The following is a 20,630-nucleotide window of genomic DNA, read 5'->3' as shown; positions in this document are numbered from 1 at the left end:
TTGGCAGTTCACTCAGAGTCTGAGGTAGAAGCCAGATGAGGAGCTAAGGATGCAGAGGTTCAGGGCCTGCCTGGCTCTACCACACTTTGCTAGGAAGCCGCTGGATCCGGGAAAGTTGCAAACTGAAAGTTGCCAGAGAGTAGGGGGGCGAGAAGGCAGCAGCATTGTAACAGGAGCTGGGATAAGCTAACTCCCAAGCCCTAAAGACCAGAACCAGGGTAAGGGGATTTGGGGCTGAAATAGCAAACTCCTTCATCTCCTGGAAGGGAGACCCACTTAGATACTCTCTAAGCAGGAGAGGTGAATTCAGCCTGATAGTTCAGTTATCACTTATCATTCTAGAAGTCACTACTGCACAATGTTGCCATGTAGTAGGTATTCAATAAATATTTGTTGATTGAATGAGCTTACCGTGGTGATCAAGGGGCTTAGGGCGCAGTGAAGGAGATGGCTAGAAAAGCTCTGGATGGGAGCTGACTCCTGATATTCTCGGGGATGATGGACCCTCTGTCCCCAGAGCCGCGTTCTGTCTGCATCCCATCAGTCCTTGGTGAGTCCCCACTATGGTGGTGGCAGGGATTCCCATGCTGTGTGGCTGCATTCCTAGCCATGGCCAACAGGTGGCAGTGCAGCCTGTGCCATGAGACAGCTAAAGGCTCCCACAGCAGGGCGGGCTTCAGTGGAATGCCCTCACTCTGGGTTAATGGCCTCCTTTAGAGACCATATGGCCCCCAGGGTGGCGGTAACCAGCCATCAAGGACCTACTGAGTCCAGGCCTGTGGAGGGGAGAGTAAAGACATCAAAGAAGTCGGCCTGACAGGAACTGGGCATTAAGAGCCTCCCCTTCATCTCTCTGTTGCCCTCACCTACCCACTCTTCTCTTCCAAACCTGTTTCTTTCCCAAACCCTCAGCCATCACTTGACAGAGGCTGTGTACATTCCTAGGATCCCAGGATCCCTGTGTTCAGGATATTGGGTGCCATCAAACTGGGTGAGGGGCTGTGAAGGGCCTTTGCTGGGCTCCAAGGGGAACTTGTCTGTGCTTCATCTGGGTGCAAGGTGTGGCAGAAGCTGCCAACTGGACCCAATTCTGAGGAATTCACTGTGGGTATCCCAGAGAAAATGGGCAACTAAGGCTGGGGATCTGGGCAGATGGGCCTGGTGAGCAAGGTGTCAAAGCAAGTCTGGAGTCATGGGGTTACTCCGGGGTCTTGACTGTTTTTCTCTAAACAGCTTTCTGTTGTGGGTGAGGACTTACATGTAGCTTTGAGCACATTTGAAGCTGAGCTACCTCACTGGCAGTGGGGAGCTGTGGGGGTCAAAGTGCCATCTCTCCAGTGCTAGCTGCCCAGCCTCGGTTCTGTGAGCACATGGGAGACTTGAAGGTCCATCCTGGATAATAGGGTTTCCATTCTTTCCATTTGAGAATCTAGGCAGTAGCTACACTGGGATGATGGTCACTAGAGATACATTTGGAGAATAGAACAAAAGCCTGAGAAGCAGATAGGGTGATCCCACTGTGGTCTCTGGTATGTGTCCGGGGACTAGAAAGGGATAGAGGCCTGGGGCTTGTGTTTGTACCAAGCTTGTGGCCATTCCTGCCCTAGGTTGGGGGATAGAGCTTGCATCCCCTCTGTACCCCCAAGCTCTGACCTCTTCTGTGATTAATGAGCTGACGATTCTGCATCAATAAAGAATTAACCTAGAGCCCCTACCCATCAATAGTCAGGAGCCCAGATCCCCAGCCCCACCCCCATCCAAACCAAATGCTCCAGGGCCCCAGAGCAGACCAACCCTGCACAGTGTCATACACCTATAGCTAAGTCCTTTCCCCCATCCTGCCGCTAGGAATTAACCCCCTAACTGCCTCAGCCCACCTCCCCTAATTAGCTCCCCCACCTCCCCACACAACACACAGGCAGCAACTGTTTATACTGGTTTAATCCATGTCAAATGTAGTTTACAAAGGGAAAGGACAAGTACCTTTGTATAGAATATACAGACACAGCATCACACCATAGGGCCCACGGGAGGGTCGGGGAGACGACACTTTTCCCTGGGAAGGGCAGCTCTAATCCCAGAAATGGTTCTCAGCAGAGGCTGGGTGGCCAGGAGCACTGTCTTCCCGTCCCCCATCTCAGCCTCTGCTTCAGCTCGGTTCCCGTTTCCTGCTTCTACCCCCCCAACTCCTTATAAAGAGTCCCATGAGCTAAGACTAAGGAGAGGATCATGTCCCTTGGGGCATGTGCCCCACGTCTGGGAGAAGAAATATACACCACTGAACACCGAGCACGTGGGAGAGGGAAGGGGCACCACGGAGAGGGAGAGGCAGGTACCCCAAGAGGTGGATGAGCCGAGCCCCCAGCCAACCCTGAAGGAGGCACTGCTTCCAGGGGTTCTTAAAAAAGAAGAAAATCATACAACCAAAGGGGGAGGGGACAGGTAGAGGGCGAGGAGTTGTCCCATTTATACACAACATTGTAAACATACATGGTCTATATTACATGTGCTTCAGTCTGGTGTTTGCATGTCTGTCTGTCCATCTGTCAGTCTGGGGGCTGCATCTCAGGAGCCGTGCCCCACTACTCCCCCAACCCCCACCTCCCTGCCCTACCCTGGGAACAGAGCTGGAACAGGTATGGCCCCCAAACCATAGGTGGGAGCCAGCAGGTAGTGCCTGGGCCACAGCCTCTACTCTGGCTCCAGAGTCCTGCGTGTGTAAATGTGTGTGTGTGTACACATGTGTGAGTATGTGCATGTATGTACATGGGAAACCTGTGTGCAAGTATGTACAAAGGGAGAGGGTCACTGTCACAGAGGCTGGGGGCAGGTGGGGCTGCTGGAGGCGAGGCCTGCCTGGGGCAGATAGCTCACAAGTAGATCCTCCGCAGGTCTCCGGGCGCTGTGATCGTGTTGCACTGAGGGCAGAGCTTCTTGGCACCCTACAGGGAGAACAGGGAGGGCTCTGGTCTACACAATGTGCCATGTGTGCGCATGTGAGCACCTGGGCCTGCAGCCATGTCTCTCTGCACCCGTGTATGCTGGGACCTTGGTCCTGTCAGCACAGGCTGGGGACGCATAGGCAGCTTCTGTGAGCAGGCAGGCACGCTCCTGTGTTGGGGGGACGCCAGGATCAAACCGCCTGGCCGGCCCCGCAGCAGGAGCCCCGGTAATGAGAACAAGGCTGGGTCCAGCTGTGGCAGCCGCAGCCCTAACGAGATTACACGCGGCCTTTGATCAGGACACAGAGCCCACGTCCGAGCCTTTTATTGCTGTCTCCGGGCGACATTTTAATGGCTGCTCCTGAGCGAAGAACAGGGGCAGGAGCAGAAGGAGCTTAGTAATGGGAGGGGGAGGGGCCAAGGCCCTGGTCCTGTTTACCCACAGCCAGCCTCCTCCTGACCCTGGGCCTCACCAGTCTGTGTGATGCAGTGGGCCTTCGGGGGGCAGGGGGAGGGGAAGGGAGAATGCAGTGAACTCATGGAGGGGGAGAAGTTCCCAAACCTGCAGTGGGGGAGGAGGCAGCGAGCCTGGGGGTAAATATCCTGGGGGTAAATATCCTGTTCTCCTTTGCCCCATGCTCCCCACTTCCCCCAGGCAGGCTCAGGCATAAGCACGGACATCTGGGCAGTGCCCGGAACGGCCTCCCATTCCCCGACCCCCATGCCACCTCACCAGCGTCCGCAGCCAGCACTCCTCGCAGTGCACGTGCCAACACTGGATGGACGTCAGGGGCATCGAGTACGAGTCCTAGGGAGGAGGGGGCAGACAAGGGGTCACTCTGAGGCAGGTCCACCCTCCGAAGAGCCCAGAGCACAGTGTGGAGACGCTCTCCAACTCCCACAGAGGGCGCAGAAGCCTGACCAACGGAACCCCTAGGTTCTTTTCTACTCACCATGCAGATGAGGCATTTGTAACGGTCCCCACGAGATAGCTGCCGTTCAAGTTCTCTGACCCGAGCCTTCAGAGCCTCAAACGTGGTCACAGCTGAATCTTCGGTGATTCTGTAAAAAGGAAGGCATGGTTGGGTAGCAGGCGGGCATCTCCCATTTGCACCTCCAGCCTACACCTCCCTTGAATTCCAGAACCAAATACATAAATGTCCCCTAGGCATCCCTGCCTGCCCCCTTCCTCTGATAACCCAAATCTGCAAATTCCACATTCCAGAACTAAACTACTCCTCACCCTCTCTGTTCCTCCATTCCCATCCGGATGAATTTTTACACCACAGATACCAGGGAACCATTTTCAACCACTCCTTTGCAGTCTTCCCAACAACCCAAATCTGTCATCTTTCCTAGTATCTCCAGCATCTCTTCACTTCTTTCGCCCCTCACCACCACTAGTCCAGGCTCTCAGATGTCTTGCACCAATTCCTCCACTAACTTTTTCCAGACAGCCTCTCTGCCTCCAGGCCCCTCATCTCCATTCCACTCTCCCAGCACCTAGAAGAATTTATGTTCTCAAAGCGAATCTCTCGTGGTGTGACTTCCAACCTTCCAATGTCCCCCTCAGAGTAGAGCTCCACCACACTCCTTGGTCCGGTTCCAGCCCGCCGCACCCCTGAGGACCTTGCCATGCATTTTATGCTCGACTGCTACGTGTCACCATCCATGCCACCTTTTTCACTGCCTTGGCCTCTGCACTGTGATCCCTCCGCACCCCCTCACCTGACTCACTAGCTCTGCCTCATCATTCCAACCTAGTTTTGTTCTCATGCCCTCCCAGAAGCCTTTTCTAGCCCCCCGAGCCAGCACTGCACAGTGGCTCTCACAGGCCCCTGTGTGAACTCCACCACAGCAGTGGAAAGTTCCTGAGTGTGGGTTCCCTGATGGTGGGCTGCTCGCTCCACCAATACTATGGCCAAGAGCCCACCTCAAGCACGGGGCACGAGCAAACACCTGCTGAAGAAAGGGCCCGTCCAACCTCCAGGGAGAGGGGGAGAGATGCAGGGACTGGGCGGGTCCCACATGATCTAGGTCCCTTTGCCACAGGCCTGGCCTGCCTCCAGGGCTCCTTGTAACTTCCTGGGCATATCAGATGCCCTGGTAGTCCTGTCTGTGGGCCAAGCCCTGCACCAGAAGGTCCCTCCTGCATTTCCAGGACTCCTTGGGCTGCACTGCTGAACAGGGAATAGCTAGGACTCTCTCAAGGAACCTTCCCACCCTCCTAAAACAAGTGAACAGGACCCAGGGGAGCTCTCAGAGGGAGGAGAATGCTTCTTGGAAGAGTAGAAAAGATGGTATAGGAGATTGGCCTTAGGGAATAATAATGATAATACAAATAAAATAGCTAAAATTTATTAAGCACTTACTAAATGCCAGGGATTTTACTGAGGGATTGATAATTATTATCTTATTTATACCTCACAAAAACCCCATGAGAAGATTCTAATATCTCCGATTTATATATAAAGCACAGAAAGATTAAGTAGCTTGCTGAAGGTCCCCACAGAGTCAGGGAGATGGGATTCAAACCTGGCAGACTGATTCCATGATCAACTAGCAATTGTGTGACTGACCATGACTGTACCGGCTACACCCAGGAGGAGGGGGGTTCCAGGCCAAGAGGCCCAAGATTCCAATCTGGCTAGAAGGCCCATGTGCAGGCAAAGTGCTACAGTGAGAAAGGAGATGGCATGCAGGAGGACCTCAAATGCCACACCTGCAGGAGCTGAAGTTTATCTCACGGACAGCAGGAAGCTGCTGAGGATGCTGGAAGAGCGGGGTATGAACAGCTCAGGTTTCACAGATGTACTCAATCAGGAAGCAGAGGCTGGACTGAGAGCAGGGGGAATCATAAGGGAGGTGGACTTTGGGCAAGGACAGTCTCCTGGGGGCACCTGTTCTGCAGTTTAGGGGAGACAATCAGCTCAGGAAGCTTGAGAGCTTACAGGTGGTCTGTCATTGCTGGATGTGAGTGGTAATGGGAGTGCAGGGAGGGTAGTGGTCACATTTCATGGGCAATAACAAACTTCAATCTCTGGCCTTTTTCCTTTGGGGAGCTAGCAGCAACACAGAGCATGACTCCTTAGTGGCTGTGTCCCTGTATCAGGGACACTTAAATCCATTACCCTAGGGTCCATGATTCCCTCAGCCTTGCCTCTTGCCAGGGATGCCAAGAAAGGCTCTGACTCGTTCCTCCTGGTACTGGCTGATTCCCTGGGGGCTTCCATTTATCCCTCTGGTTCTGGAAGTCTTTACTACCCCTTCTCTCGTCACAAGCCCTCAAACAGCAGGCTCCTTCCCTGGCATTTTGCACAATGCCATATGTGCCACCCCCATCTGGATTACAGGTAAATTCCTGATAAGGAGACAAGGATTTGTAGCTGTGTTCCCTTCCACTCCAAGGACTAAGCTGAGAATCTGCCTAGTCCTTTATGGGTATTTCAAAGATGGGGAAACTAAGGCCTGCAGCTGGGGGCGGCCTACCCCAGAATGGAGAACTAACTCCCAAACCTCAAATCAGAGAACTGGAGCTGGAAGGGCATAAGGCCAGGAGAGAACGAAGTCATTTCCCATGCCATCTCCAAGAGCTACAAGGCCACACTGAAGGCCAACAGCCAACTCCAGAGCCTGCCTATCCTGGGTGTGCTCAGCACACACCTGCCCTCCAATCTTAGCTCTGGCGAAATACCCAAACCTCCAACCCCTGGTCCAGGCTGGCTGTGAGCTATTCCTGAGTCCCTCCAGGGCATGGGGGGTGGGGAGATTCCTGGAGGAGCCATGGCATCCTACCATTCCTTTTCCTTGCGTAGTAAAACAGATCTAGGGCAAGAAATAGAGAAATCTCGGGGACTGACGGGCCCCAGTCTCAGCAGACCCAGACCCAGTGGAGAGCTCTGCACATGACTGAGCCAGTCTCCACCTCATCATAGAGATCCCTGCCTATGGGTGCCTGTGCTCACACAGGTGGGACAGAAATGCTGGCTCCCCCCAGCCTTGGGTGGGTTGTACCTTCATGGAAGCCACTGGCTCTGCCCCCACCTCCCCCTTGGGCGCCATCCCTGATTAATGATCTTGTCTTTCTGATTTATGAGCAGCCCCTCCAGACGAGGGTGGGTGCCCCTTACAACCCCGCCCGCCCCGCTCAGCTGGAGTAGGAGAGAATTATTAAATAAACATCCATACGTCATTCCTCCCCCCCACAAGCTGGTTGCGCCGAACCCGTACGGCCCGCTCCGGCGCTGACACGGAGCAGCTGCGGTGATTCATGGGCAGCCGGGCCCTGCGCCGCGGCCCATACATCATGCCAGCAGCACTCGCGGCCCCGGCCGAGATAAACTGATCAACCACAACGGGCTGGAATGAATTTATGACAACACAAAATGGAGGGAAACAAATGGGAGGTGACCCTGGGCCACCGACCCGGCCCTGCACCGGCCTGCAATCCACTCTCCTGGCAGGAGGCAAAGATGGAACACTGGCCCTGGAATGAAGAGGCTGCCTTTTAACCCCAGGCAACCTAGCCTGCAGTCAGAAGGTGGAGTGGGTACTGGAGTTAAGCAATGACCAATGGCAGCAGCACCAGGCAGCCCAGACTGGACAATGCCATCTCCTGAGGCCAGAACTGGCTTTCCTTGGGCTTCTGGGAAGTCAGGGAGATGCCCAGCTGATACTAAATCTTTGTGGTTCCCGGGGATCCAGGCCAGGGATTGCCCAGCGCTGCGCGAAGTGCTAATGGATCCCTTTTCCTCTGCCAGAGAACCCAGGCCAAAAATTCCTACCAGAAGTGATGAGACCCAATGTTCCTGCCTAAAACCCACTGCGAGTGCCACCCGGGACAAGAAAAATGAAACCAATTTAGCTCCCGATTAAGAAACAGAAACTGGAGATGAATCAAGTGCGCCGGCTGGGCTGGGCGGCCATACATCACATTCCCCGGGTGGAGGCCGCCACAGCGGGCAGGCAGGCGGGCAGACTGCTCCTCCCTCCGCCAAGGCTCCCAGGGCCGTGGCCCAGCGATCAATTCACAGAGTCACGCTTAGCACCAGCTGGGCTCCACTGCCGGCTGTGTGCCCAGGGCAGCAGCACTGAGCTGCACTTGGGAGGGCCAGAAGCCCTGGCAGCAGGCCTTCCTACTAGCAAAGGGCCCCTCCTCCCACTGAACTGCGGTCCCAGGGCCCCCTCCTGGCCAAACGCTTACTTCTCGATGTCGCTGTTCTTGCAGGTCTTCTGCATGGCCTCCTGCTTGCTGCTTTCACCATTGCTGGTGGATGGCATCTCTGCTGGGACAGAGGGGCAACTCACACTCCGGCCAGACTGGGCAGCACAGGTGAGGGGTTGGGCTTGAGTCAGTCACCACCATCCAGGGATACCCCCTCTCCCCCATTACTCCTAACCTGGGGCAGGACTTACCGTCATTGGCCCATTTAGAGAACTCAGGCGTGATGCGTGTGCTGGGAGGGCCGCCACTGGAGGAAAGGAGGGAGGAAGAACAAAGTGAGGCCTGAAGGCGGGCAGGACAGCCCTGAGGGTCAGTACTGGGTTGACTCCTGCCTCAGGGCTTCCTCTCTCTCTGCTCCACCCCCCAGGCCTGTGCCCACACTTGCTTTAGGACTGCGCCCCGGAGTGCCTCTCTCTCCTTGGCTTCACCAGGCTCCTCGCCTGTGCAGGGGATGACATCAGCCTCTGTATATCTGGCATGGTGGTCAAGGACAATGGATCCTAGTTTGCAGCAGGCCATGAGGGTTGAATCCTCAGGAGAGCATGCCCCTCCTGGCCAAAGCTGACTCTGGCCGGGGGCGGGTGGTGCAGGTGAATACCAGAGGAGCTACTTTTCTTATTCCCTGTGGCCTGCCGTATCAGCCCCACCAGCACCCACAGTGCTCCAAGGATACTGTGGCTTCCCATACTCCAAAGTGTCATCCCCATCCACATCCAAGTCCGCATCACTGTCCGGGTTCTCTTTGCCGCTGCACATGATGAAGCCAGAGCCTGTGGGAAGCAGGGTGTGAGGAGGGCCCGCGGACAACAAGACTAGGCCGAGGGTGCCCCTCCTGTTGCCTGCAGGTAATGGTTAGGCTTCGGACCTGTTAAAGCCCAGAGGGAAACCTGGGCCTGGGATATCTAGAGCCAGATACTTCAGTGCCCCTGACCCTGACATTTCAGGCCCTTCACTCTGCAAACTTCATCTTTCTCTGCCACTGCATGCTGCTCCAAGTGGTCTCTGCTCATAAACTAGCCCATTCATACATTATGTCACGTCCTTGGGGGACACTCAGCCCCAGGCCTGCTGTCCACCTATCTTCCAGGTCTAGGAAGAACAGGAAGAGGACAGAAAAATTCAGGTCTAGGAATTTCACAGGAAAGGAGTGGGGCCTCCCCCTATGCCCCATTATCCAGCCTGACAAGTCCATTGGAGGAAAGAACAGGCTGGCTAAGGCCAATGAGAGCCACAGAGTGGGACCCCCGGCCAACATCCTGATTTTGGCCGCTAGGTCCTTGCCAGCAAAAACACCAGGCAGCTGTTCAAATATTTGGTGTCTGAAGCGCCTGACATTAATTATTCATCTCCATCTCACTCAGCCCAGATTCCTGGACAAGTGCAGTTATAAAGGGATTAAGAAGGGACAGACGAGGGAGGACAGGCATGCACACCTACTTCTCAAAGCAGTCCATGAAGACAACCAGGCTGAGCGGAGGCCAGGCCATGGGCCAGGCAGGCGGCTGACCCCTGAGGTGCATCTGGCAAGCCATGGGTGGGCTCTCAGCTCAGGGGGAGGGGCGAGCTGCTGGGGCTACACCAGGCCTGCTCACCTGCCAGGGGATCTCTCTGTCATCCAGGACCACCCTTCCTGATAGCCCAGGGTCAAGTGCTATAGAGTTGTTCCCCCCAGTTCCCCACTTCCTCCCAGTGGGTCTCAGGCCACACCTCACTAGCCAGCACAGCCCTGCCAGGGACAAAAGAATGTGAGACTCTGTGGCTACTGGGATCAGCAAAGAAATACTTAAAGAAGTGAGGAAGCAGCTCAGTGTCTGCCTGATGATTTCAGACATTTCTGCTTGTTCCTCTCAGGTCCTTATACTCTCATTAGGATATGTCTTGTAGGGAGTCCTCAGGCCTCTTATCTGTTCCCTCATCCTGCTTACCACTGAGTTCTGACCACCTTTCCTCCTGCTCCAAAACCATCGATGGCTCCCCACTGCATGCACAACCAAGCCCAGACTCCTCAGCCAGATCCATGAAGATCCGGGTCCATCTATGTCTTTACCCTTGCTCTCTACTAATTCACTCTGTAAACCCCTTGCATGTAGACACAGAGACTGCTCACCAAACCCCAAACATACCCTGTATATCCCACTCTTAAGACCCCTGCCATGCTACTCACTCCATCTGGAATGTTCTCCATTTTTCAAGCCCTGAAAAACACTGAGTCTTGATCCTTCTCCCTTCTACCCCACCAGTCTCTGGTCTCACAGATACCACCAATCCCAAAGGTAAGCAGCACCCGGAACAAAAGACGCCAGGCACTGCCTGGGCTCCACCTCTCCCTGACAGTCCTCATTTGCCCTCTACCCTGAGGCACTGACACACTTGAGGCAACAAGCAGGTCAGCAGCAGGGCCATTAAGCTGAGAAAACACCAAGTTACAGCTCTGTCTCCTGTTCACAGCCAGGTGTCCTGACAAGCAATTCCCGCCTTGTGGGTGAGTGGCACCTCTATAAACCCTCTGACAGTTTGGGAGACAAACTCCACCATCAATCAGAATGTAGCTATCAGGTTCACTTACAGCTTGCGGCACCCAAGCCCTGCCAACCCCCCTTCCCCAAGTACACGCAGCTCAGCAGCTGGCCTCACATCCTCTGCTCGGTCTGGCCCTGCCTAGCCCTGCCTTATAAGTGGAAAGCAGAGAACCCTGGCACCACACGTGAGCCCAATATGGCTCCATGGCAAAGCAGAGAAAACAAGGTACTCCAGGCCGGGCACAGAGGCTCACGCCTGTAGTTCCAGCACTTTGGGAGGCCGAGGCGGGCGGATCACAAGGTCAGGAGAGCGAGACCATCCTGGCTAACATGGTGAAACCCTGTCTCTACTAAAAATACAAAAAGAAATTAGCCGGGTGTGGTGGCCCGCGCCTGTAGTCCCAGCTACTCCGGAGACTGAGGCAGGAGAATAGCGTGAACCCGGGAAGTGGAGCTTGCAGTGAGCTGAGATTGTGCCACTGGACTCTAGCCTCAGCGACAGAGTGAGACTCTGTCTCAAAAAAAAAAAAAAAAAGAAAAGAAAAGAAAACAGGGTACCCCAAAGCTGCCAGGAAAAGCTCCAGCTTCTCAACACAGAAAGTAGCCCTGTGGCCTGAAGTCCTTTTCTCTGCAGTCTTACTGCCCACCATGCCTGGCCCAGGACTCATATTCCATTAAACAGAGCTACTGTGGTCTCCCAAATCCTCTGTGCTTTCTCATGCCCCCATGCCTCCATACCTCCTGCTGTCTGCCTAGAACCTTCTCCCTCCTGGTCTGCAATGCACATGCCTGCTCCTTTGGCAAGTCTGACTCAGCCCAACCATGCCTCCTACCATTAACTCAGTGCCCACACAGAGCAGCTGCTCTCTAAATCCCTGCTAAAGGAAAGAACTCACACCTCAATGCCATTCTTTCAACCTTTATTGGGCTCATCCTCTGGTTGGCTCCATGTTGAGAACAGAGAGCTTCAAGACCTGATCCCTGTCCTCACGGTGCTCTGCGTGGTAGATGGGGTTTCCCAGCTTCTTATACACAGGTGGCCCTTCCCTGGTGTCCACCCAGACTCCTGTGTAACTCCAGAATCATATTTATTACCACATATTGTCACTGTCCCTCACCAGACTGGAAGCTGCAAGGGTCCCAAGTTTGACTCACTGTTGTGATCTCAGCATCACCCAGCAGAGCTGGCTGGGCTGATGGCTGGTGCCACACAGCACACCCCAGCAGTACTGGCTAAACACTGGCGACACTGCTATATTAGGTCCTAGTTAGCGGGTGGCCTGGAGAAATCTCTGAGGATACAACTTTCCTTATCAGATCCCAGCTCCCAGTCCGGCAGCAGCTTTCTGTTCCTCTGGCCAGTCAGGCAGGATGGACAGCACGACACACTTTTTTTGCCAAAGAAAAGGCCTCTGCCTCTGGTCTGAGCCATTCACTCTGACCCTGACCCCATCCTCCAGCTAAGACAGATGTTGGGAACCTCTCCCTACCCCCACAGGTGTTCAGAACAGGCTGCTGCCAATTTCACTCTTGTGCTGCCCCAGCCTGCTCCAACCTCTTTCCCAGCACATTAAACTTTATTTTCTTAATGAAATGTCACTTGCTGACTTCTGGCAGAATCATAATAAAAAGAAACGGCCATAAAGCCGTTTTATGCAGACAGCACCCCCGCCAGCTTGCCCCCTCCTGCTTGGAGAGGAAGGCTCCACAGTCGTTTGATGTTCTAAGCTGCTGGAATATCCCAAGCCAGTACTCAGAGGCAAGATGGCATAGACAGCTCCTTTCCAAGTCTCTGGCTCCTCTTCCATGTAGCTCCAGGGATAACAGGCAAGCTGCCACTCCTACTGCTGCTATCCAGGGAAGGAACTCAGCCCCCAGGATCTCCAAGATGGCCCAGAGTACCCTTCAGTCACCAGGGAGGGCCCCTTGCTACGGTTCCGCCCCACCTTAAAGTGGCATAAAGGCCTGAGCCCCCACCCACAGGCAACCTAAGCCTGATGGTCAATGATACCCAGCAGGGTGGTGCCAGAGTTGCCCATTCCTGGCAGGGTGGGCAGTGCAAAAAAAAAAAATCCTTCTCCTCACAGTGAAAACTTAGCAACAAAGAGGGAGAGAGTTAAGTGCAGAAATGAAACACAGGTCTACATTTTATAAAAACGACCCTTCTCCCATAAACTCATTTCTTCCTGGGTTATTGAGAAGGGAGAAAAAAAAATCAGTGTTAATTTAATCAATTGATCAGATGATCGATTGAGAAACTGGAGATGCCCGTTTACTGGGGGTAGTATCATCCTGGAACCTGAAACCACAAAAAAGGAGGCATCGATTTCCTCACCTGCTGCTCCCAACAAAACCAGAGCCCAGGGAGAAAGGAAAGTCTCGGGGCCCTCCAGAGGCCTGCGCTCTCCAACACGGAGGGCAGGGGCAGCAGCTTCCGGCGAGTTTTACACTGGAATTAGTTACAGATGCAGTTACGGTGTCTTGTGTAAACGCCATCGATTGGGGAGCTGACAGTCTGGGGAGCTGCGATGCGGGACAATCAATCGGCCTGCAGTGTCACCTGCCACCTCGCTGAACAGTTGACAATGCAATTATCCAGTGTGGAGGCAGGGAGTTGGCGTGTGTCAAACGCACTTAGCCACTTTCCGGGCCTCCTCGATAACGCGTTTCACTGCCTCACGTCAGGAGAGACACAGAGAGACAGACGCCGTTTAAAACCATTGATACTTGCTCCTTCTGCCTGCACTCCCTCTGTCCTAGCTTAACAATTGTGTTCCAAAAGGCGATTAAATCCCGCCAGTTGCCACAGGGGACAGAAGGTGCCTTGCTCCTTGCCACCTCTCCTCACCCCTCCCAACAGGCAACAGAGATAACTAAAGGTGGTTAAGGAGTCACAAGGCAGCAGCACAACCCTCTCCACTCCAAGACCGCCTCCAGCAGTGTGCTGTTCTAACACCTGTCACTGACTGGACTGACTGGACCAGGAGCAGAGCTGCACTGGGGGACATTTTTAGCACCTGGGGCTCCTTTCTTTTGAGAACCAGCACACCAAAGGAGGCAGCAGCTAGGGCAAGGCCTATGTGCCCATGCCCTGGGGCTTACAACACCTCTTACCCCCTTGCCCCATACTTCTGGCGCTGAAATTTTATCAAGAAGTAGCCAGATAAAAGATTTGTGCCAGGCTGGGTGTGGTGGCTCATACCTGTAATCCCAGGAGGTCGAGGTGGGCGGATCACCTGAGGTTTCAGGAGTTCAAGACCAGCCTGGCCAACACGGTGAAACCCCGTCTCTACTAAAAATACAAAAATTAGCCGGGTGTGGTGGCACATGCCTGTAATCCCAGCTACTCGGGAGGCTGAGGCAGGAGAATCTCTCGAACCCAGAAGGTGGAGGATGCAGTGAGCCGAAATTGTGCCACTGCACTCTAGTCTCCAGCCTGGGTGACAAAGTTAGACTCTGTCTCAAAAAAAGAAAAGATAAGATTTGTGCCACAGCTGCTCTGCCTGTTTGCTTCATGACTTCTCATCCAGCTACTTGGAACCAGCTTAAATGTAAGGAACTCATGAAAGATAAGAAACGCCTCACGCCAGGACCTGAGCAGGACAGAGGCCGTGCACTGCTGACTGTCTTAACACCCTTCTCCTCCCTACCCACTCCACCTGTTAGGTTCAAAGGGGCTTCATGCTGGATTTGAGCAATGCATTCACCTCCAGGGCTTAAAGATATAGCTGTAGCCTTCTATTTCCTGTGATGCTTCCTGGGAAATTCCTCCATCTCACCACTCTTGTGACCACATCATTGCCACCTTATTTGAAACCAATCATTCCCTTGTCCTCCTTCCAGCATGTGCCTTCCAGATATGAGGAGCTCTGGGCTCCCCAATGCAGTTGGGTGAACTCTCACTGGCAACCAACACACAGGAGGGACCACAGCTCACCACTGTAGGTCTCTTCTCCAGGATCCAGGAGCTGGATGGAGGACAGGAGAAGAAAGGCATGGCTCCTTAGTCACACACCTCCTTAGACTACAGGTGGAAGCAGGCTTGTCTTAAGGGCTGTATAGTTAGGTTTCCCCTGTAGTCTGCTTCTCTAGCCTAGAAGTCCCTTGCTCAGCCCAGGTTTGGCATGGTACCCAAGAAAAACATCTTTTCTCCCTAACTGCGGATCTCTTTTAATGGAATGTTCGTGGCGCACTAGGTTCTGTGTGCTGCCCTTTATGTAAAGAGCAGTAGCAGGTTAGAAAATCTGTGGTTCTGAAAGGACAATCAACAGCTTAGGCACACAGCTTAAGTATTTCTTCTAGAATTGGGAAGGTCAGAGTGCCTCCTAGGCAGCAAAAATTCCCTCCAACTTACTTATTTGAAGTAATACCTATTTCCTTTAGTCTTTTCAAAAATCTATTTCCAGTGGGACCTACCTCAGTGCTCGCCTGCTCTGTCTAGTTATTTTGTCCTAAAATACCAATCTGAGCACTCCCAGGCCTGAGATATCTGGGAGCTCCTCCTCAGTAACCACAGGTTCCCATCTCTAAGGCCTGTTGCCCTCAGCCAAGTGTCTCCACTGAAACTCTTGCCTGTTCACTGCTTCCCACAGCAGATTACATTTGAGGTAACTGATCTGATCCATAAGACCAACCCCCAGGGGCCTGGTGGGAAGCTTTGCTGAGGATGACCAAGGGGCCCTAGTCTGGGAGGAGGGATGGGGGTGATCGGATACAGGAACTTATCTGCAATTCTTCACTTATTTCATATCTAACAAGGACAGCAATCTCTGTTCTGTCAGCACGCACAGCGCAGTTTAAATGGGCCTCGCCACTCGCCTGCTCATCCTGCCTCTGCCTCCCTCTCTCTGAAGTCGGCTGGGCAGCTTCTTCAGCTGGCGTTATCACTCCCTCTAACCGGTCTTGGCAGGCAATCTAATTCCTCCTGAAAAGGTCACCGCCATTTTAACTGCCTTTCAATCACATTAAGCACGCGCTGCCCGGCTTGGGGCCCGGCCCGCCCGGCGGGCGATCAATGCGCTGCACTGACACCAGCCCGCCTGGCGGGGCCACACCCAACCCCCCAAGAGTTGGGGCCTCTCGGTCCTGGCCAGGGAGGGTAGGCTGACAGATGGCCAGCTTTTGCAGACAGGGTTTTGGGGGCAGAGGCAGTAGGGATCAGCCAGGGCCTCCCTTTGATAGTCCCCCCACCGAGGAGCCTCTGCCTCCTCCGCTCCAGTGCGCCCCGCTCTCTGCCTCGTGGCCCCCGCTGATCTCGCTGTAAAACAGCCTTTCAAGTCTGCCTGTCTTTTGACTGCACTAAGCTGTTTAAGAGGCGGCAGCAGCTTCTATCAGGAAAGCTGGAGCAATTCTCTGCAGATAAAGGCACCTCCAGCCCCTGTTCCCTCTTCAAGTCTCACTCTCATTCTCGCTCTCCAAATCGCTCAAAGAAAAGCCCCCTTTGAACTCCCCTCAGGAATTCTTGAAAGGAACAACCTCACAGTGTAAACACTCAGGGAAAACGGATACCCGCCCAGGGCCTAAGAGCCCCTCACACTGCTCTGCAAGTGCATCCCGGCACAAGGGAAACACTCTTGTCAAATCAGCAGGCCCTTCGCAGCTTCATCCTCCGTAAGCCCTGTCTGGTACCCAGAAGCCATCAGGTCCAGGTCTGTGCCAAGGAACCTAAGAAGTTGCCACAGCAATAGAGGATGTGAGCAGTTGCAGCTGCCAACAGCGCTAACCAGAGCGGCACGCTAGAACTGACCCTGTGTGGCTGCCACCGAACACCCATGTGTCCAACTCACAGGACAGACAATCGTCAGCTCTGCTGCTCACTCTTCTAGGGCCTCAGACACTCTAAGGCTCCAGTACAGGATGAGTGAAATGGCAAACTCACACTCTCCAGCTCCGGTTCAGGGAGACGGTTTGATCTGACTAACCTTCCTGATTTATGTTTTGGCTTGCCCCCAAACACCTGCGTAATGTGAGAGACGCCCAGAGGCATAATGTCCCATCTGGGCTCTTAGCCCCTTCGTGGAACCAGTCTGCACTGGACGGCCCTGCAGAGACCACTCCTCAGCATCCGCCCAGGTAGCGTGGCCCTATGGAGGCAGAGAACTTCTTCCCAGCTGCTGTGAGATTCCCCGGGGACCATACACAGCAGTACTCCCAAAGGTGTTGCCCAGAGAACGAGAAGCAGACGGGAAGCAGATTGGCTCACTTAATGACCACAAGCTGCAGTACCAGCTGTGCTCATGCACAGAAAGGGAGAAGAGCTGTAGGCCAAGAGGCAGACAGCTCCCCTTTTCCCCTGCCCAAGGCTGGGGAGTTTAACAAGTCACTGACCCTGGGCACCCAACCAATTCTGCTGTATGACCTGGTGGGGGGTGCCAAGCCTTGCTCCTCCAAGGAGCTGGGAGGGCACTGGAGATGGGCAGGGCCCTGCATACTCCTTTGCAGCAACTGGGGAGAGCCCAAGGGAAGGAGGGAGCAGCTGGGCCCAGGCCCCTCTTGCTTCAGGGCAGAGGGCGCCCAGGGAGAAGGGATGGGATCAGAGCTAAAATTAGATTCACCAATGAAGCTCATGGGAGGTCAAATTTTGCCATAACTCACTCTCTCCTCTGTAACTGATTTCCCTGACATAGGGCTGAAGAGTAGGAGGAGGAAAATCCAATGTGTTTGCCTGGAAGCCCTCAGGGCCCCCAGTGCTGGAGGTGTACAGCAGGTTGCTGGATTCTCATTTATCAGCCTTAAGAGGGATGGAGTGATAAATGCATAACCGTCCCTTTAATATTTTATGCAGGTGCTAACGCGGCTTGGCTGTCACCTTCAATGCATCACCCGAGGCTGAGAGCCCCCCTCGTCATTCCTAGCTTGCAGCCTCACAATTCCATTTCCCCACCCAAATACATCCATTTTAATATGCACATCACAGGCAGGCAGCACGGTCACAAAGGAGCCCCACCAGCAGCAGTCCCCACGTGGTGGAACGGATGGATGACCAGCCACCAGCCTCGGCCTCTTGGCTCCCAACAGATGGATACCCAGCAGAGGCCTGGCACCAGAGTGCCACTGTCTATGTGTCAGCTGCTTGTACCTCGGAAGCCACCTTCCAGAAGAGTGGTGGCCCGTATCCGCTTCTGCCCACACCATTCATACTCCTCAAAGCGGCTGTTGTTCTCATGCTCGATGTCCACAGCATCATCCTCAGCCATGCAGGAGCCTTCCCTCTGTGAAGAGCAGAGCAGGATCATGCTGGGCCCAGGCCATCCCCACCTGCTCCCCACAGTCTGCGACGAAGGCACAGCTCTAGCCCCAGCTGTGGTGCGCCAAGTGGGCCCTCAGCTCTAGGGCTCCTCTGAAGCAAACCAATTTAGAGGTCAAAGACCTGGGCCTCTTCCCAATAGTTTTCCACTGGAGCCCAAGGAGGGAATGAGTGAGAGTGAAAGCAAAGGGAGAGAGCAGTGGACAGAAGTGAAGAAGCTGCTGAGACCACATGGAGACCCCAAGAGCCCACAGATTCAGGGGTAGTCTGCAGCTAGTGTCGGGGGAAGGGAGCGGGGAGGGAAGGTGGGTGGTGATGGCCCCTCTACCTTAGAAAGGCAATGCTCCACATGCCTACTCATCTCCTGCTCCGATCCTGCCAGGGGGCGGTTGCACAGGGGACATACCTGCCCTTCATCTTGCTTCCTCCGTTTCATTTTCCCAATCCGAGCTGCACGGGGGAACCGAAAACAAAGCACAGAACAAGCAGACGGTCACTGCAGCCCCCAAGGTCCCAGTGGAGCTGACACATCCTGACCTCTTGCCAACCACTAGCGTTTTTATTCAGTGCCTGATCTGGCCCTCATCTTGAAGTACCTCCTGCTCCTTTGGGGACTGGACTTTGCCAAGAGCACCTGGGGAGGACACTGGTGCTAACTAAGCCAGTAAGTCTACTCTTTGGCCACAGCTGGTGCAAGGTCTACCCATACCTTTATTTCCAGTGTTTAGTAAGAGTCCAATGGGCAAAGACACTCCATGTTGCTAGGTATCTCTCCAGAAAGCCAAGACCATGAATTCTTTTGGTGTCGGGAAATACAACTCTAAAGAGCATCTCTTGGCTAGAACCTAACCCCTCCAGTGGCCTGACTTGGCCTGCTGTTCACTCATCAGCTAAATCCTCTTTTGTTCCTGGGCCAAGAGCCCTGAGGTACAGCTCCTAGCATCCCACCTAGAATCTTAACAGGAAGAATTTCTCTGAGGTCCACGAATCCCATTTTACAGAAGAGGAGACTGAGGCCCAGTCACAAAGGTCAGACCTTTGGCAGCCAGGTCAGAAGGCTCAGGGAACCCTGAGAAGGCAGCCCTTATTGTGCCCACCCGAACCTGTTCCATCATTTCTAATCAGTACAGAGGGGCTGGCAGGCCCTGGAGGCAGAGTGCTGCCTGCCATGTTGTCCCGCAGGGGGCTCAGTTCCAAAGTGCACACTGCAAGCCCACAGCACTGCTAATTAATGCTGAGCGATGCAATCATTTCTAATTAGCTCACTAATCCCTCTCGGTAGCCCTCCTGTCACTGAAGCAGGAAGGGGTCAAAACAAGAAACTCTGTTCCCTCTAGTCCCTTCCAGAATGCCATAGCAGGATCAGAGATGGCTACTCTGGGACCAAATTGATGGGGATGGGGGAGAGCCAGCCAAGGAGGTAAAGGTTCCCCAATGCAGGGCCAGGAAGAACTTTCTCATGGACAGTGACCCTGACAGGAAGTTCATGAATGCAATCTAGGAGGGGAACACAGGTGAGAGCTGCTATGTTACAGTTTAGAGCTTCTACTGTGTGTCAGGCTCACAGCCAAGTACGTTACCCAAGGTAGCTCATTTACTACCACTTGCTGAAGCTAGATTGCATTATCCCATTTTAACAGATGAAGAAACCCGAAGCTTAGAGAGATCAAGGCACGTGTCCAAGTAGCTAAAAAGTGGCAAAGGCAAGATAGGAAACCAGGCCTGACTTCATAACCTAGAATGCCCTTCTGTTCCAAGGGGACCCCCTAACTGAGCAGCATCAACTGACTGGTCCCAGTGAGTGTGCTAGAGCTCCAGCTCCTGCCTGTTGTGAGTCTGAGGCAGGGAGCTACTCCAACTCCAAAACAGAGCGACCCCAGAAAGACCCAAACCAAAAGGAAAGCTACCATCCTGCCAGAACTGGGCATAGAGTTTGAGAAAACTTGGTCTGTAGCCCAGTCCATCTCTTCAATTTCCTGTGTTTTCACTATAGGTGACATGACTGTGTCTGAGTGCCCCACTTGACTTTGTGGACAAAGATCGAGAACTCTTCACTTTGGCTGCCCAAACTCTTGGAATCTCAAACTTAGGTAGCCTTGACACTCTAGAGCCAGGGCTGGGATGGACAATGGACGTGAAACCTCAGAAAGGCATTGAGCAAAGGACCCTGAGAGTTTCAGAAGTGTAGTATGGAGCAGTGTGCCAACACAAAGCTTCCTCCCTACCATGCCTACACCAAGAGAACACCTCCCTGGGTAAGAAGGTGCTGATGATACCACAATGTTCGATGACTAAGGAAATCAATCTCATGGAATGGTCAAGAAAAGCACGATACTGGATGTGCTCCTTGCTCAGGACACACAGGCCAGCAGATGATCCCTTGTAGTCCCTGGAAAGCACCCTGATGGACTGGGCTTCATTTGGAAATTCTCAGAGAAGGAAGGCAGGTTTGGTTTTCACCTTTCCCATTCATCTTCTAAATCCTGAACTAAGCTTACCAAAGTGTAGTAGGGAAAGTTCTGTTCTCTATCCAGAGGCTACGTATGAGTAGGAAGAATCAAAGCATTTGCCAAGTAGGTAGCATGGCGTGGTTGGAGAAACACGGGCTTTGGCGGGAAACAAACTTCAAATGAATCATGGCTCAGTTACATCCCAGCTGTGTGCTTTTAAACAAACCACTTTCACCTCTCAGAGCCTGT

General features: G+C 53.7%; 1 protein-coding gene and 1 long non-coding RNA gene across 5 annotated transcripts in view; one reads left to right on the top strand and one right to left on the bottom strand.

The window, feature by feature from the left end:
- Positions 1-1,923: 1,923 nt before the first annotated feature.
- The window catches only part of RNF220 (ring finger protein 220), a 254,676-nt gene continuing 235,969 nt past the window's right edge, over positions 1,924-20,630 (bottom strand). For 2 of the 4 annotated variants that reach the window (XM_010371923.2, XM_010371925.2), the window contains exons 7-15: positions 18,338-18,381; positions 17,764-17,896; positions 8,840-8,936; positions 8,552-8,638; positions 8,358-8,413; positions 8,146-8,224; positions 3,896-4,004; positions 3,676-3,750; positions 1,924-2,942 (exon numbers count right to left, since the gene is read on the bottom strand). In XM_010371923.2, the coding sequence (XP_010370225.1) occupies positions 2,871-2,942; positions 3,676-3,750; positions 3,896-4,004; positions 8,146-8,224; positions 8,358-8,413; positions 8,552-8,638; positions 8,840-8,936; positions 17,764-17,896; positions 18,338-18,381 (752 nt within the window). In that variant the 3' untranslated portion in view covers positions 1,924-2,870. Of the gene's footprint in view, positions 2,943-3,675; positions 3,751-3,895; positions 4,005-8,145; positions 8,225-8,357; positions 8,414-8,551; positions 8,639-8,839; positions 8,937-17,763; positions 17,897-18,259; positions 18,382-20,630 lie in introns of all 4 variants that reach the window. The other 2 variants (XM_030942162.1, XM_030942163.1) reach the window with 1 other exon arrangement.
- LOC115900707 lies at positions 15,689-18,682 on the top strand. Its single transcript, XR_004060380.1, has 2 exons — positions 15,689-16,757; positions 17,470-18,682. It is a non-coding gene; the product is annotated as an uncharacterized LOC115900707 (long non-coding RNA).

This window comes from Rhinopithecus roxellana, chromosome 12, assembly GCF_007565055.1.
Source record: "Rhinopithecus roxellana isolate Shanxi Qingling chromosome 12, ASM756505v1, whole genome shotgun sequence".
Taxonomy (NCBI): domain Eukaryota; kingdom Metazoa; phylum Chordata; class Mammalia; order Primates; family Cercopithecidae; genus Rhinopithecus; species Rhinopithecus roxellana.
This window is presented reverse-complemented; position numbering and strand designations above follow the sequence as displayed.